Source organism: Eriocheir sinensis, chromosome 36, assembly GCF_024679095.1.
Source record: "Eriocheir sinensis breed Jianghai 21 chromosome 36, ASM2467909v1, whole genome shotgun sequence".
NCBI lineage: Eukaryota > Metazoa > Arthropoda > Malacostraca > Decapoda > Varunidae > Eriocheir > Eriocheir sinensis.
Genome location: NC_066544.1, coordinates 6,340,273 through 6,359,002, shown reverse-complemented (window position 1 = coordinate 6,359,002; position 18,730 = coordinate 6,340,273). Strand labels below are relative to the sequence as shown.

General features: G+C 41.9%; 1 protein-coding gene and 3 non-coding genes across 4 annotated transcripts; 2 read left to right on the top strand and 2 right to left on the bottom strand.

The window, feature by feature from the left end:
• Positions 1–9,445: 9,445 nt before the first annotated feature.
• LOC127007660 (NADH dehydrogenase [ubiquinone] 1 beta subcomplex subunit 10-like) lies at positions 9,446–16,938 on the bottom strand. The gene is made up of 4 exons (XM_050878866.1): positions 16,681–16,938; positions 14,095–14,230; positions 12,555–12,694; positions 9,446–9,736 (listed from the first exon to the last, which is right to left on the bottom strand). Exons 1-4 carry the CDS (start codon positions 16,766–16,768, stop codon positions 9,618–9,620), a joined length of 483 nt encoding a protein of 160 aa, XP_050734823.1. The 5' UTR covers positions 16,769–16,938; the 3' UTR covers positions 9,446–9,617.
• Positions 16,939–17,967: 1,029 nt separating this feature from the next.
• Trnai-gau (transfer RNA isoleucine (anticodon GAU)) lies at positions 17,968–18,041 on the bottom strand. The gene has a single exon. It is a non-coding gene; the product is annotated as a tRNA-Ile (tRNA).
• Positions 18,042–18,323: 282 nt separating this feature from the next.
• Trnav-cac (transfer RNA valine (anticodon CAC)) lies at positions 18,324–18,396 on the top strand. The gene has a single exon. It is a non-coding gene; the product is annotated as a tRNA-Val (tRNA).
• Positions 18,397–18,658: 262 nt separating this feature from the next.
• Trnaw-cca (transfer RNA tryptophan (anticodon CCA)) lies at positions 18,659–18,730 on the top strand. The gene has a single exon. It is a non-coding gene; the product is annotated as a tRNA-Trp (tRNA).

Sequence of the window (18,730 nt, the reverse complement as noted above, 5' to 3'; positions counted from 1 at the left end):
AGGGGAGATTTTTGAAGCCGTTATATTCCTCTTCCCATCATGCTAGAAAGGTTCACACGCGGCTCTCCTTAGACTGACCTCACCCAACCACTATAATTATTAACATGCGCTTCCAATTATCATTGACTGTTTTATATTTATAATTACGCGTGTCCAGTATACAACCAAAGAGAAAAGTTGCACTAAAGATCCGGGCTGTTTCTTCCCAACACAGGTATCCAGCCGACTCATCAGGACCCTCTCTCTTCCCGACCCGCACTAAAACAACATGCATGCAACTGCGGGGCCATGTCTGGGGCAAGTTGATCGATCCTAACAGGGGTTTGGACTGGGAAGGGTTGCTGCGTGAAGACTTGCTTAGGGCCGCTTTCACAGTCATTTTGTTTGTTTTGATCGTTATCAATGGCGGCGATCGACGCTATAGTATTTCCACGTAAAACTGGCCAATGGGGTAGTGGCGGCTGCGGGGTTAGCCTAGCCCCCCGCACCTTACCACAAACTCTCAACACCTCTCGCTTCCTCTACAGCCGCCACTACCCCATAGGCCAGTTTCACGTGGAAAACTATAGCGTCGGTCGTCGCCATTGGTAACGATCAAAACAAAGTGACTGTGAAAGCGGCCCTTAGAGGGGGACCGTTGGGGGTGGAGGCAACCAGTGAAGCGACGCGCCCCTGGCATACGCTCCCCGTTAGTTAGTTAAGGTACATGTGGTACAGATAAAGTTGGGAGCATATGTTATAACTGTGCGTGGCGGCGGTGCATGTCTCCGTTCCTTTGGCCCTTTGAGCCTGTGGTGGGAGAGAACAGAGAACCCATTAACCCGACACAGGGCCAGTGTAACATCCGGGTTACCAGTTTACCTTCCCCAGGTTTCCCTAGGTACCTATTTATCGACCAGTCCGAAAGGAAGGATACACAGCCGAGTGAGCTGCACGCCGATTGCAGTGGGTAGAATTCGAACCCAGGCTCGCAGATTCGAAGTTGGGACGCTAACCAATGCACCGCGGAGGTGATAATTAGTTAGGGCAACAAGTAATGATCGGAAGCGAAACACATGAGAGAAGACTAAGATATATTTAGGCCAAACAGTTAATGCAAACAGCCCACGACAAAGAAATCAGAATGAGAATAGGAACTAGGTGGAGTCCCAGTAATAAAATAATGGCAGCCTGTCACTCACGCTGAAGATAAAGATCACAATCAGTGATCCTGTCAATCATGACATAATAACATGAACTTCAAAAACTTGGCGCCTCATAAAAGATTTAGATAGAAAGCTGAGAAGCGCACTAAGAGGAATGGCGAGAAAAATGCTGGAGAACTAATTCACACTATATGTAAAGTGACCGGCACGGAACGTACCGTTCCGGACCGACAAAATATTCTTCAATGGGAAACACGTTGTTGTATCCACATTGCTGTGGACCAGTCCGACCAGCACGTACGTCTCCGGCGCGGCCCGGACAGCAGTTGCCGGTCAGGATTGTCGGCGAGAATATTTTGCAGGTCCGCGCCGGTACGGCCCGGTCCGGAGCCTGTCATTTCCCGCGAAAATCTCGTCGGATTCGCGCATGACGTCACGCTGCCTTCAAATGTTGGGTCCGTTACGTGGGACCGATTCATTGACTGTCGGTCTGCAACGAGAAGGTGCTGGGCGCACAACCTTCAATCCCTGTCCTGCACGACAGGTTCCCCTCTGTAAGTGTCAACAACTGTAAACCTGGCTGAATTCTTCAGTATGGGCATCACTCTATAACATTTTGGTGCTAATTTGATAATTAAAGATGTCAAAGTCTCACTGTTACTCTTATTTAACCTGACACTCACTTACATATCGTACTCCATGTTATTAGCCTATCACTCTATGCATCAACTTCACAAGTTGTGATGTAGCCACATAAATGGTAATTATTCCACTAATAGCATGTAAACAGGAAAGTCAACAATAAAGAATCTGACATGAAAATAGATGGTTTAATTAATTGCATTGTAATGTGTAAGATGCTTAGTTTCTTTCTCTCACTCCTGTCTACTCCTTTCCTCAGTTAATTATTAAAAATTACTAAGTAAGTAATATACTTCAGTACAAATATATATAATGATTATATTACACAGTAATTTACTAATATAGTAGTGTAAATTGACCACCCCTCTCACCAGTATTATTAACTATTGTCTTTCGACTTTAACTTGAGCCCTGTGGCTTGGCCCGGGGAACCCCCCATTGTTTACACATCTAGCGATGACCTGCGCATGGCGATTTGTCTCACTGTTAGTCTGTACGTACGTTATCTATTTATGGAATATAAATATATTTATAATATGACTGCATGGTGTTATGAATGGCTTGGGATTTGAGGGAAAGACAACGACTCTGCAAACTTTCCATTTCACTAGGCAACGTGGCTCATGCGATGGCGCCGCACCATTCACCCTTCCGCCACCATGGAAGACTCACGTAGGTCTCACTCTCGCGTCCTGCACAACCAAGCAAAAGATATTATATATAACGTAAATAAGAGAGAGAGGGGGGGGGGTAGTGAGCTCCTCTGAGGAGAGTGATGGGGTGATGTGGAAGAAGCGCGGCTCAGGGGAGCCGTGTCTAAAGGCTCAAATTAGAGTCGATCGACTATAAGTAAACTATAAAAAATAAGAATAGAGAGAAAAAATAATATAATTTTACTACTTATGATTTTTTTAAAAATAAGAATGGTATACGTACTTGCAGATAATAAAGGAAAAATAGTATGACTGAAAAGGTAGTATACTGTTGTGCTGGAAGCTTCCCCCGGCGACCATAGGCCTCTAGAAGGCTCCCGGAGAAACGAGCAAGGGGGCGGGGAGCAAGGCGAGCCGTCCGCGCCCGCCGGGCGCGGCCAGGCGCCAGGCGGGAAGTGTTGCCAACTCGCATATATTTTTGCTACATGTTCTTGTATGATCTAAAATATACTGTAACATTCTAGACTACTGTTCTGGATATATATAGGAGAAGAGGGTGAGAGAGGCCCAGTCCCAGTCATAGTAAGCTAGTGGTAAGTGAAGAGTCAGAGTGAAGTGTACGACTAAGGAAGAACATTAAACTACAGAAACTGTGCAAAGTGTTTACATATCTCCCTCCCACGGAGTCTGCTGACGGCGACACGGAACCCAAGTAACACGTCCGGCATAACAATACAGTGGACAAGAAAAAAAATACAAGTCACCCATCAATTACTCCGTTTTCTGTCATCGGACTCACTGAGGCAGTATGACGTCACCTCGCCTGCCACGCCTCTCCTGCGCGTGAACAGACTTATTATAATTATTATTATTATTTTTTTTTTTTCGTGCGAACACGCTTCCGCCACCGACCGGCACAAGCGCAGCAGAGAGGCGTGGCCTCAGGGAGCGTAGCACCTCATATTCTCTCTCTCTCTCTCTCTCTCTCTCTCTCTGAGCCAGAAATATTGATGGAATTTTTGTTCATCGTCCAGCAGTTCTTTATAGTGTCAAGCATTCTCCTTCTGTTTTCCTATTCTTTGAGGATTTCTGTACCTAAAGTCTTTTGTTTTATCCTTTCGAGTTTTTTTTTTTTCTCTTCTTCTAGAAGTGCTATTATAGCTAAGTCATTGACACTAACATTCTTACACATGGTTAGCACAGCTGCGATATTTCCAGGTTGAATGACAGGATCGTACTGCTACCAAACGGTGTGAGCAGGTTCCATGCTGGTACGGGCCGTATACAATTTATTTTTATTTTTTTACAGCAAAGGAGACAGTTCAAGGGCACACAAAAAGCAAACATTAATAAAAAAAAAGCCCGCTACTCACTGCTCCTAAAAAGAATCCAAAGAGGTGGCCGAAAGATAGGTCAATTTCGGGAGGTGTCCTGATACCCTCCTCTTGAAAGAGTATAAGTCGTAGGCAGGAGAAAATACAGATGAAGGAAGAGTGTTCCAGAGTTTACCAGCGTGAGGGATGAAAGAGTGAAGATGCTGGTTAACTCTTGCATAAGGGGTTTGGACAGTATAGGGATGAGCATGAGTAGAAAGTCCAGTGCAGCGGGGCCGCGGGAGGGGGGGAGGCATGCAGTTAGCAAGTTCAGAAGAGCAGTCAGCGTGGAAATATCGATAGAAGATAGAGAGGCAACATTGCGGCGGAATTTAAGAGGTAGAAGACTATCAGTATGAGGAGGAGAGCTGATGAGACGAAGAGCCTTAGCCTCCACTCTGTCCAGAAGAGCTGTGTGAGTGGAGCCCCCCCACACATGAGATGCTGGTGTAGTGTGAATACACATGCTGTTGCCGGCCCGTCAGGGCACTGTGCTGGTATAGTGTGAATCAGACGGGAAGCGAGCATCATGGATTAAATGAGCCTCATGAAACAGATTATGGTTGAAAATGCTGATCAGTGCGAAATGGACTGAACAGGTCATATCATGCGTAAACTGATAGCATGCGGACAAACAAGTTTTCAACTCAGCAGTAATCCACTATCATTCTACTGTCTATTGACAAAGGAATAAAGTATTTCGTGACATACGTGAGCTACAAATAATAGAATTAGAACTGATAGTGCGGAGAGGGGTTTTAGATGAGAGGGGGACAGGCTGCCTCAAGCCACTATCCAGTCAGCGACAAGCAAACTATAGCTATAGTGGGCGGAGCTCATTGTCACCATAAATTTGACTATACCAGTATACCTACAAGTAGAGTCCCTTGATAGAGTCCCGACAACCTAAGATTTGGACGCCATTATTGGCCCTGTTTTCGCCGCGCTTTTCAAACGCTAGCACACGCTCTCTTTTGTATTTCTGTTTCACAGCCATACTGTTCGTCCAATGAAATCGAGTACACTTGTGTCAGACCTGCACACCTTCCTCTAACAGCCAGCAGAGAGCCAGCAGCTAACGAGCCCTGGGAAAGTAAATAAAAGACAGTTTGTGTCCCCACGGGGACGGGGACCACAACCCCCCCACTCTCCCCGACCTTGCTGGACCACGAGAGTGATAACTGATAAACCTCTGAACTTTTTCTTCAATTTCAATTTCTGCAACGGTCGCGGTCTCTAATTTTCATTCTGTGGAAATCTCTCTCTCCTCCCCTCACCTTCTCTTCCTTTCAACCGACACAGGTTTCTTCTGGGGCTACTGACTCTACTCTGTTCCTCTCCCTACTATCTCTATCCTAAATTTCAATCCAAAGCTACCTTGGCTCATTTTTTTCCATCTTCTTAAGACTTCACTGTCATTTCTATTCTATTATACATCTGTGCTTTTATCTTATCTCACCTAACTCCAACATGTAATAAAATTCTTTGACTATTTTGAATTCTAAAGTGGAGCACTTGACACCACTCTCCTTGCTGAAATCTCCATCCTGCTTTGGATCCTGGTCTGGAACACACAACTTTGCTATCCTCCTCAACAACCTAGAGCAGTTTGACCAGCACCCACACACATTCCCGACCGTCTGGAGATCGGCCCAACATTCTAGACCTCTCTTCTTCTTACCTCAAACCCTTCTGCTTATTCTGTCAAACTGTTCTCTCTCTTGGGCTCCTCGATCACAATCTTATTTCTGCATCCAATGATTTGCTTTCCAGGATAGAGACCCTCTGTGTGTGCTGGCGCATCACAGAGGTGATTGTCTCTGGAATGGAGGCATACATTCCTCGTTCTTGAGTAGCACAAAAAAAAAAAAGAGCCTTCAAACTAAATGCTATATATGACTTTACATTTCTGCCCGAAATCGTGCCAAAATCTATTCTCCGACTAACCAAAATTCTTTCATTAATAGAAAATGTCAAACGACTAGCCAATGCATCTCCTCCAAAACATCTCTTCCTTCATCTTTCCTCCTCTCCTCCTCCTCAGTCTGGCAACACTCTCATCTCTCTCTAATCTAAGGCTCTCTCTCTCAAACTTTTTCTAAAAACTCTCTCTGGACGATTCTGGGCATATTCTGTTAGAGATTAAAAAAAAATTCTTTTTGATGCCTCTCTGGCCTCCTCTCCTCAGAGGCTTATGGACCTGATGGAGTGCCTCCCATTCCTTTAAAAAAAATGCCCTCTCCTTGTCACCCTGCCTGGTCAAAACTCTTTCGCCTCTCTGCTGTCAACATCTACCTTTCCTTCTAATCCTCAAACTACGTCCCCTTGCTTTTCTTTTCTGATCTAAAGCTTTGCTTTGAATCAATTGAAAAGAACTAAAAAGCAAGATTCACCTTCTGACCTTCTATCTGATCGCCAGTATGGGTTCCGCAAGGGCGCGTTCTTCTACTTCTCTCTTCCTCTTAACTGACTCTTGGTCATCCTACATATCAAAAGCTTTTGATAGGTCTGGCACAAATCTTTGCAAACAACCCTACCCTCCTACGGTTTCTCTCTCCTCTGTCTCTCTATCTCCAGTTTCCTTCTGACCTCTTTTTTTCCGTTGTGGTGGGACGGTCACTTTTCTCTCCTAAATCTATAAACAGTGGTGTCCCACAGGGTTCTGTCTCTCCTCCTCTTTTTCTTTGTTTCATTTTGATTCTCTCTTTTCAAAAAAACTGTCCTATCCATTCTCCTACCCGATGATTCACTCTGCATTATTCAACTTCTTTTAGAAGACCACACCAACAGGTATCGCCAACCCACCATTACGCCCTTATACTTTACCATAATTTGGTCACCAGCCGTTGTAATGTGCCATAAGAAGGTGACAGGAGATTATTATTAGCCTTAAGATCAGCCACTGTCTCAGTATAGGCACTCAGTAACCCACGTAGCCTGTGATATAGGTGTGTCACGGCGGGCTGCTGACGACCTTGAGAGGCAGCAGCGCTCAGAGGGTACTGAGAGAGACTTCACACAAGTCTGGGTGCTTCTCTTTGAGTGTTGCTGCTGTGATGGATGGATTTAACAATACTTATCGCTGTAAAACATTATCGGCAGCAGTTGGGATAGTCTTTCTATTACCTACATATCCCTTCATCGCCTGACCCTTGCCTGCAGGGAGGGACGCTGCCTCGATCGATCCTGAACGTCATGAGCCTTGATATACTTGTCATGGGTCACGTGGCTGACACACTACCCAAGCTCCATCAATGCAAAGGCACTTTGCTTCCTTTCCATTACCTGCTTGCAGTAAACTTAAGCATATGGAGAGAAAATTAGTGTAAACTAATTATCTGGGGGTGGAGGGGGCCCTGATTCCATTACTCGCTGTGCTGCTCTCTTTATTGTGTTAACACACACACACACACACCTCTTGAAAGAGGTCGTCATAGGCAGGAGGATTTGCAGATGAAGGAAGGCTGTTCCAGAGTTTACATTATTTTTGGTACTATACCAAAATTATCAGAACCTGTGGCCTGCGGCTCAGGAAATCTGTTAATAAGTTGTGCTGCGGAAGAAAAGACGAAAAATCGAGTCTTACAGAATGTTATGTTACGCCTATCAGCGTGAAGGGAATAGTTTAGCGCACCCACCAGTATATACATGTTTGGCCAAAAGAGTATGGGAGGGCTGTAAAAACCACCCAAAATTGTACTTTCTAGCAAGAGCTGGCTGTCCCATGGGCTCTCTCCCTTGTTCCTCCGCTCACAGGCCACCACAAGGTTTGCCGCTTTTTTTATGCACGCACGCTACATTTACTCTCCTTGTTGCTTTGACTGTTGAATGATTCATGGTTTGCATGTCAAGGGGTATTAGAACAGTACTGTACAGCAATTATAAGTATACTGCGATATTCATTTCATCTACACAGGCAAGGGTTACCGAGATTCGCACGTAGCCTACTTGTATGGAGTGACATCGAATTGGGAAGCAATATATTGTCAGAAGAGCATCGACAGGGCATATTCCACACTGTACACACAAGAAATGGGCAATATCTTTATATATGTGGCTGAGAGCAGTGTGCAGAAGGAGTGTTGGAGGGGCTTGGGATGAGAGATGCCACATAGTACTAATATGCAGCCAATTTGTAGCCACGTGCATCAACCCTGCCAGTTTTCATACGCGTTTAAATATTTCACCTCAATTGAGGGACGCCGCAGTTCATCGCCAAATCAAGGAAGAGGGACGCTGCAACTTAAGGGTTAACATTCCTCTCATAACCTTTACATCCAATACATCATGCTTCTACCTATTATTATCCTCAGCTATACAGTAAGTCGTCCTCTCATTTCCCTTTGTCCACTTATACTGGTGGATCTATACTTTGCCAAGAACAAACCCCTCTTAGCATAAAAATACATAGGTAATGCCAAGTCTCACTTCATCAACACCCCACTACCCAATCACACTCCCTATCCCCATGCATATAATTTTTGGATTAATATCCCCCAGCACAAATACTCTTGCAATCACAAAACCTTTTAAAAAGTCACCTAGATCCTCCCCAAATCTGTTAAGCTCAATCTTGCCTTCCTTTACCCTACTGTTCATGATACACCTCTTTAACCAGGCATCTACACTATCCTTGATCTATACTATGGCATCCATGCCCATTCCATTCCACCTTTACTCTTAGTGACCAATATAGAACACCTTTCTCTTTACTCTTTTAAATTCCAACCCACAACACTTCTAGGCCTTCCCACAACCCAGATTTTCATCACCACTGCCATATTTTAGTGCACTACACCTTTTCAGGTGTTTCACTAATAACAAAAATGCCTTTTCCTCTCCAAAATGCTTCCATAAATTTTCTCCTCTTCCATACTTTATTTAATCCACTTACATTCATTCATACATGCAACCCTATAGAGGTCTTTCCTCCTTCTCCCCTTTACTAGAGAAAAATGTAAATCAATCTCTGCTTATAGAATTTTCTTTCTTTCCACTAAGAGGTCACTAGCAGCAAAGTGCTCTTTTCCAAAGGGACATAGGGCAACAGATCATCAAGGAACTACAAGCACTCCAGCCAAAGTCCATACACTGATAAAATGTGCTATACAAAGTAAGAAAACATAGCACTCGTAAAAATCACATAACGACAGTACCTATCCTCTTCATTAGTTCCACCAATTAAAAAATAAAACACAATGAAAATATTAAATAAATAAGTAAAAGAAAAAATGTGGTGTAATGACAAGGCCACCTTGTGAATGTGGGTCAGAACTTGACTACCATACACGATGCTACAAGCACACAAACATACCAAAAAAAGCCTGTAATACCCACTGTCCAAAGAGGATAGTTCTCTTCATATATTACATACGAAAGCAGTTTTAACATATTTTTCTAATACTATTAATTTAAATCTTTTCAAGTAACGGTGAACTGTCTTCCTCTACCAGATTACCATTTCAAGCAATATGAATTTCCAGCCAGGCTTCAAAGGTCCATAGTGACGGGATGCTGATCCATCATCATGCTGGCTTGCATATGATGTGGGTAACTAATATCACAAAGGAATATTTGGATAAGTTCCTCTTCTATAGCTAAGTATATTATATAACTGATTGAAATAACAAAGAAATAAGAAGTTGGTTTATTAGCAACACATATTTACAATGCTAGTAGCATATACTAGAAACCTTAATTCAAAGACATGAGGGAGCTGGGCTCCCAGCGTAGCCATTTGATGAAAAATATCTACCAAAATGAGGGAGGTAGGTAGACCCCTGGTGCCTAGCAGCTTCCATGTCTCAGTCCATGTTGGTCTTCATGCCAGAACCTACTTTCCCGTGGCGCCGCTCCCAAATGAGGCGGTGCTTCTGTTTCATGTACGCGTCCTTCACAGTTCCATACACGCCAAGGTCGCCATCTGAAGGGCGCAGATATAGCTGTAGGTAAATAATCTGCATTTTTTTAAATTTCGGTTTCCTATTGATAAACTGGATTCTGTGATGAACCACACCTAGGAGCACCATTTCTCACTGAAGGAGGATGGCTGTGCTATCCTCAGTGGCAATAGGTTACTATCCTTAGCAGCTATAGGTTACTATCTTTAGCAATAATATGTTCCTTATCTTGGTGGAGATACTAAGTACTTTATAAGTATAGTAAACCCTCGCTTTAACAAACCAGTTGGGGAAAAGGGTTGACATTCTATCTGAGATCCATTATATCCAAGGGATCTAAACTTTTCGCATATAATGAACCTTGTTGGTTATATGAGCTGAAAAGTTCGCTATTTACGACCATTTCTGATTTTTTTTTTTTTTGGGGGGGTCATATTAGATGAGCAAAGGCATGGAAGAACGAGTGTGGTGGTGTTTAAAGTCCGGCAGACAGAGCTAAACTGATTATACTCTGGCTCATCTAAACGTGCGGTTGTGGGCGGGGTCAGCCTATAGGTTCCCCATGTACAGCGTTGCCGCGTGTCTCCCAGCCCGCAATGTAGAAATGTTCTAATATAAGTAAAAACATGGCAAATATGATCAGCAAATATGCATACACATTTAATCTTAGAATTATAACATATAAAAAAACAGTTAACTTATTATGGAGAAGATATTTTATAAGCATAGAAAGAAATATGGCATACATATTTTAGTGTTGCTAAAAAAATGCTACAATTATTACTGAGTTTCCCTTTCATTTTGGGATGTATACGTAGTTTCACAATTATGTTTAGATTGTATCGTGAAGGAATGTACAGTCGACGATAGAGAGTAGTGTCATGGTTTTCAGAATGTTTAGCCTGGTAGCGGTATCTGGCAACTATACCACGGAGGCGCATTCACTGGTGATGTTAGTGATGCGTATCAGTGTGTACAGTGTGTGCGTGACCGTGAAATTATAATATTGTATAATATTATATTATATTATAATATAATGTAGTTAGAAATATACCAGATTTCATGAATTTAATTTAGAAATGCGATAATGAATGTCTTCTACATGATGATGATGATGACGACGAGGTAAAACATCACGAACAGTCTGAAACACTTTTTCTTATTAAACTTTGAAAATACCGTGTGCAATGCTGTCCTTCACAGAGGCAGGCAGTGACTAATGCTCCTTACCATCAAACAGCAAATAGGCTTGAGGGTCTGTTTAATTCGCAGCCTTAATTCCCGTCACTATAAAGCCTCAAAGACAATTCAGATCATCAAAAATCTAAAATCATTTCTCCGTGAAGATTACGTAATATCTAAGTATAAATATGTGTGTGTGTGTGTGTGTTGAGTGCGAGCGCGGAAAAGCCCGCGGTCGACGACGCCATCATGTGAACGTTTATAGCCTATTATTACGTATAATTTTTTTAATAAAGAACAAGATCTCGGCTGTCAGGGATTTATTTTTTAAGTTAAAAGGCATAACAATCCCCCTTAATAAGTGCAGTATATTTTTAAATGTATCATAGTTTGATAAACAACTTAGAATTGCTCTTGACTAAATTTGACCAAAACTAAAAGCTCGTGTCAAAATGTAGCGACAGAGCCTAAAGAAAAAATATTTATTAAGCGTTAGCGACGGGCACTTTTGATAAATATCCATCTTAAAATTATGGAGAGTGCACCTGTGACCACCGATCACCACAACAGTATGATTTCGATAGGATGTAATAATTTTCATGTCGCGTGGAGGGGTTGCCAGATGTTGCTTTCTGAATGAAACTTACTGGACAGTGTGACACTACTCTCTATAGCTGACTGTACATTAAAATAAGCTGATGTAAGTAAAAAAATAAATAAATAAATAAAAAAATAAATAAATAAAAAAATTACGTTCAAATCCTCGGAGAGAGAGAGAGAGAGAGAGAGAGAGAGAGAGAGAGAGAGAGAGAGAGAGAGAGAGAGAGAGAGAGAGAGAGAGAGAGAGAGAGAGAGAGAGAGAGGGGGGGGGGGGGGGTCAACCAACATGGCAACTCTGTACTCTTGACTTATTCCTCACATGGCACCTTTGAACCGCACGTTGTTTAGCTGAGCCAGAGTATAAATACGTACTGCTAGGTCAGCTTAGTTTACATTGCTGCCGATTGATGTGCATGTATGTGTTCAGTCGGCCCACCACCGAACTGAATTCCACACTTACCAAACTTGTTCAACAAATCCCCACATATACCGGCCACTGGCCAAAAAAATTTGTTGAGGCTGAAATTCGTTATATACAGGACAATAAAAGTGAGGGTTTATTGTACTGGTTGATTAAAGGAAAACTGAGGAAACCTGGAGAAGGTAAACTGTGGTAACCCAGATGTCACAGCTGCCCTGTGTCCCCAGAAAATGGGTTCTTACCCACCATAGGCTCATGGGCTAATGAGACAGAGATGAGAACTGAAGCCACATGGAGCTATAGCACATGTCCCCAGCTTTACCTCTAATATCACTGGAATAAAATCATGGTACTCCGTATTCCCTGGAAACACAATATCCTTACAACTTATCTAGACCGACGTGCATATATTTTTTTTTTTTTAATGCAACCCAATTTCATCTTAAGCATTACCCTCACGACACAGTAGCAAACTTCCTAGAGTCGTGTACCTCCCACTGTCTAGTATTTAGCTATCTATCTGTGAAGAAATGAGAACTCTAATAGCTGGCTGTCACGACCCAGCACTGATGCATGCAATTTCTGATATGAAGAACCCTGATTCAGACACCTACTGCAATCTACTCATCAGTTCTTACATTTGATGAACCAGTTTTCAGCTGCCTTGTTGTACTCCTCCATGATAGTGGCACACTTGACACGGTGGTCCTCTCTCTCATACACAATGCAGTCCTCTTGCCTCTGTCGCATAATGCTCAGGATTTCACTTTCCACTTGTCTGTTTAAAAGAATATAGTATCAATTAATATTACTTCATTGATAAACAGACAAATCTTGGTTATTGAACGGCTTTCTTTTTTAAATGAATGGTTCACAAACATTTTTTTTGAACGAAAAATGCACCAGTTTTTTAATGAAATCTCAGTTCATGAGCAAGCTAAAGGTTAACAGCCAGCAACCACTGGCCGAGGTGTATGTCAGTCACGCCACAGCCTTCGCTCTGTGAACACCTGCGCTGAACTGGTTGTTGGTTTTCATTGCTTTTTTAAAATTTTCTTTATTTTCGTGCTTTTTATTTTTTAATTCTATCAGTTAATAAGCCACCATGGGGCTAAAGATAGGAAGTGAAGGTAAAAAATTAGAAAGGAAAGTTGTGAGAACCACAACAGAGGTGAAGAAAGAGATCATATGATGCAATCAGATCTTGCTTTGCAGTACAGTATGGTGTATTTGTTGATCTGTGCCATACTGAAGAACAGAAGCAATGAAGGGAGCTAAGGTTGCCAAAGGAGTGACAGTAATTACCAAACAAAGATTGCAGACCCTAGAAGAAGTTGAAAGTTGCTGATGATCTGGGTAAAGGAAAAGCAGTTGACCAGTGACAGTGTTTCTGAGGATATAATTTTTGAGAAGCTTGTCAAAAAAAATAAAAGTAAAGGTAAAATTTCAGTTTACGAAAAAATCGGTTTAAAAATATTTAGGAATGAATGAAGTTCGAAAACTGAGGTTTTATTAGAAGTCTGTTTATCAACATTATCATCTGGCCTCTTATTTCTCTTTGGGGCTCTAAATCCTAATCCTTAAGTATTCTTATTATTTACGATCTTGTATTTTAAGTCTTGGTGTATGAGACAATTCTCAAAATACTGGGGTTTTCAAGTAGCAGAGCAATACTTTCTTTGGACTAATTTATTCATAGTTACCAGAGTAGATTTCCACTTTCATTCATAATCATATAAGGCTACTTAAAAATTAACTAGATTTAAGTAAATGAGAATTTTTCCCTTCATATCCTAGGTGAAGGGATAATTCAAGTCCACATAATTTCAGAATACTACTTCACCTTCTTTACTGCTCAGTTCACTGACATCCTCACAATTCTAAGTAATGATTTAAGTAATCTCTATTACTTTAGCTTTCTTCTTTAATTATATATTTCTAAAACCAGACACACACAAAACTATTTATATTAAATAAAGTAAATAAAAAGCTGCTGGAGGATGTATATTAAAATTCTTGACCTTCTACAATCATAAACAATAATTTTCTTTCCAGACAAATCCTATCTTGATCTTGTAATTTCCCTTAGCTAGGTAACCTACTTTTTCTCATATAATCTTCCTTTATTTCTCATACCTAACTTAATGATCACTAAATCAACTTAGATTGATGCCTTACTTGTCTCGCTTGTACTGTTCATTGGCCTCAATAAAGCAGACTATATCATCGGTGTAGCACTCGTCAATAGTGGGCACACGACGGTACTGCTGGTGGTACCAGGGGTATTGTGGACGGTTCTTGGACACCACATTCTCTGTAGAACATAAAAACCTTTAATACCATTAATAGCAAGCATAATTTCACATGGTGCCATCTATAGAACACCTATAATCTTTAAAGTAAGGGAAGTCCCTAACTTTATAACCTTTAAGGGGGGGGGGTCCAGGGGGAGCGCAGCCCCCCTTGGTCAGCAGGGGGGTCGAGGGGGTCGAAACCCCCCAGTTAGCTGTCAGGTCATGAAGTTCGGTTGGGGTATTTTAAGGGGGGGGTCCAGGGGGGGCGGAGCCCTCCTTGGTTAGCAGGGGGGTCGAGGGGGGCAAAGCCCCCAGTTAGCTGTCAGGTCGTAAAGTTCGGTTGGGGTACTTTAACCCAGTAGCAATGGGGATCTTGATTCTTAATGGTCCCTCTAAGCGAGAAAGAGGAGAAAAAATCATCACTCATATAAACCATTTCATTATATATATCAAAGCATTTCTGATCAGTTAATGTATCATCTATTTTGAGAGGTTTATATCATGGCACAAATTTGGCCTGTCGCTGCTACACGGTGAAGCCACAAATTTGGCCTGTCGCTGCTACCGGGTTAAGGGGGGTGGGGGGGCCAGGGGGCACAGCCCCCTTTGGTTAGCAGGGGGGGGTTGAGGGGGGCAAAGCCCCCCTGTTAGCTGTGAAGTTATAAAGTTAGGGACTTTCCTTACTTTAAAGACTAGGGAATTTTCCTTATTTTAGGGATTTTTCTAGGGAAATTTTGAAGGCCAATTTTTCAGTGATTCTGCCTTCCCCCCAAATCCCCGGTTCTCCACAGGTCCCCAGGCTTGTGTTGGGGGGTAGGGGGGGGCTGGAGTGGCAGAGGGGGAGCCAGACTTCTTGTAAAGAATTACCCTAACATTTCCTGACAGACCTTACTTAACTCTAATACAAATAATAACTTAACTGTAATACAAATGATACTACCACTATGCTTCTCCCATTTGCCCCAAAGAAGCTAATGAACCTGGGATTTTTTTTTATTTATTTATTTTCTTTTTTTGGGGGGGGGATCAAAATCAGTATTTCTATGAATTGGGGAGTTTTCCTGGGCAGAATTTCCCTACACACTTTTGGTCTTTGTTACATCATTGAGATTTTAGAACTGGCTTGTTTTGGTGTATCCTATGCAGAAGAGTATTTTGCATTCTTCTTTCTTGCTGCAAGTTTTTGATCTCCCCCACTCATAAACCATGCATTCCCCTAAGGTGATCAAGTTTGTTGTGGCAGAAGGCAAAGGAGTCATTAGCAGTGAAAATCATGGTGATATTGATTTCACTTGTACTAGAATAGCATGTAAAAAATAAAAATAAAAAAATAAAAAAATAAAAAAAATAAAAAATCGTTTTAATACCGTGCCAGTATTTCATTACCTATCTTACGAAATATCACTAGCTCTTCATATATCTTTTCTACAAACGTTCAACAATCATGGAAACGCTTCCAAAATCCAATTCAAGGACTATTTATTGTTGAAAATAGGGGATAATATTTACGAAAGCGCAGCCTCCTCTGGCGGTGACAGTGACGCCGCCGCAAAATAGCTCGCAGAGGGTTTAGGGTGGGGGAACATATTTAAACTACTCCAACCGAACTTTACGACCTGCTCAAAGGGGGGCTTCGCCCCCCTCGACCCCCCTTCTAACCAGAGGGGGGATGAGCCCCCCCTTCTAACTAGGGGGGGATGAGCCCCCCCCCCCACATGTACATGCGACTTATTTCTGCGAGGAGGTATTTCTCGCAACACCAGCTGCACCGCCGCCAAGGCCACCACCAGAGGAGGCTGCGCTTTTGTGATATTATCCCCTATTTTCAAAAATAAATAGTCCTTGAGTTGGATTTTGGAAGCGTTTCCATGAGTGTTGAACGTTTGAAGAAAAGATATATGAAGAGCTAGTGATGTTTCATAAGGTAGGTAATGAAATACTGGCACAGTACTAAAACAAATCTTAACCAAGAAAATTGTTTGGGGGAATAATTGCCACTTGAAACAATCAAATTAGTTAGGTATGTGCCACTGTACAATTTCACCTAATCTTTTTTTCCACCTAAACATTTATTTCTATTTCCGTAACTCTTTCACAGCTAAGGCCATCAGGGTGTTGCTCAGAGAAAGGGAACACTTAGGGCCACTTCCACAGTTTGCCATGCTGGATTAGGCCTCCAAACCAATATCAAAGACAAAAAAAATCATGTAGTTTTGTGTTCATAGAGTTGAGGAAACCATACGGGAAGTTCCTTTATGTATCTGGCGTTGCATCGAGAACCTAACCATTATGGAGTGTAGAAGATTAAATGGTTTGGTTTGGGTGATTACAAAGCCACTGTGCTGGACTGTGAAATTGGCTCGAAGGTTTAGGGAGAATTAGAGGCGAGAAAAATCATTCCTTAACCCTGCCTCAGTGGTGCCGGTGTGGGGTATTTGGGGGCCTTTGTGGGTTATTGGCTGTTACGCACCTCTGAACCAGGTGGTGGGCCGGTCGAACGCGTTGTTCACGGCCTCCGTGAACTGGGCAAAGGCGTTGATGGGCCGGTTGTCCCCCATGTTGTTCTCCACAGCTGACCGCAGTACAGCCAACTCTTCTTCTTCCTTTGAGCTGTTCCGCAGTGTAGCCAACCCTTCTTCTTCCTTTGAGCTGATCCGCTTTGTATCTCTTCTTAGCTCCTCGGTATACTCTATACACTTATATATTTGACTGCGCACAGTAAGTTACTTCACTGCGTACACTTATATCACTTCACCCTGCACTGAGCTCTGTTTTTTTATTCACTTTGCTTTTCTATTTTCTTTTCCTCCGTTTTCTTCACCTGAGATTATACGTACTTTGGACTTTTCTCTTTCCATTTCTCTTCTCTGCCCTTTTGTTTGTTTTCACTATTACAATTTTCTTAGTAGGGAATATGAAATAAATGTAGCCGCAATGTAATATAGCATCACAACAATGAACTTGTAAATATAGTTGCGTGAAAACTCTAATTAAACTGAAGAACGATATATCCACTTCTACTCTACAATAATTTCAATTTCCTTTTTTATATGAACCATCCACACATGCACAGACGCAAACCTTATAAAACCTTAATTACCAGGGGTAAATACATTTGTTTTTCTACCAGTATATATAGGTACCACGTATACGTTTGGACATTTGGCTCCAAACGACAGCCAGTATTAATTAATTCTGCCCGAAATAGAAAAGAGGAACCCATGCAGTTAAGTCAAAATAGTTCTGTCTCCGAGTCGTTAGTATTTTTTTTCTGCTAATTTTAGGCAGAGTTGAGAGATTTAAGGGACAGACCACCTCGACCTGGGACAAAGTGCAAGTAAAACTGTAAAAAAAAATTCAACCATCTCTTATCTTTTCATATCCTGCGTTCCTACCAGCGCCACCTGTAATAACTTGATTGATTGATTGATTGATAGTTTATTGTTGCAGGTAAACAACAAGGGAGAACTTTGCTTCTCCATGTAAAATGCTGAATGCATTTACAATAATACATATATTTTAAAGAATAGCACTCCTCTACAGGATGTATCCCTCAAAACTGCATTAATAATTATGAAATATTTCAGATATAGGATATCGATACCGTACGTATATACCCTGCAGCAGCCAATTAATGTTTTCAGTAGGTACTGTACCCCAGCAGCGCGTTTCCGCAATATGCATGTCTGTTACGGCTACCATTACGTATGTAGATATGTGTAGCCTTACATCTAATAAAGATGTGGATAAAATCGTATGGCCCGCATGGGGGTCGAACCCACGACCTCCGCGTTATCAGCACGGCGCTCTAACCAACTGAGCTAACGGGCCCTCAAACACCCATTGGTTCACAAATAGGTATAAATACTTCAGTTTCAATAGCACCAGCTCACTTTATAAATATTTTGACAACTTATCTAGTTAATCTATATAAAAAAAAAATCCCTCAAATATTGTTTGGAAGACCAGCAACAAATTTCAATGAAAATCTTAGATTTACGTGATTGAGTAATAGTAAAATGAATGCTACTATACATAATAATGTATTATATAGTTTAATGTCAATGAAAAACACCATGGTATTTGTTAGGTACCTCCGCATACACCCTTCAGGTTTTCGTAGTGTAGTGGTTATCACGTGCGCCTCACACGCGCAAGGTCCCCGGTTCGATCCCGGGCGAAAACATGCTTTTTACAAAGGTTTTTATTATTTACCCACGATCCAAACATAACATCAAACTTTTACTATCGAGAATTTCGAAACCAAAAGACAAGGAATAATTCAATATGACAATTTGTATGGCTGATTGTTGATATGGTATCGTCAGGATGGTGTTTCTTTTGCTTCACGCCCTTCCCAACTGTACAGTTCTAATGGCCGACCAAGGTAATTTTCTGTTTTGTGGGGCAAAACGCTCACGACGTACCTGGCCGAACCCAAGCTCATCGGCTCCGTGGCGCAATGGTAGCGCGTCTGACTCCAGATCAGAAGGCTGGGTGTTCGAGTCACTCCGGGGTCA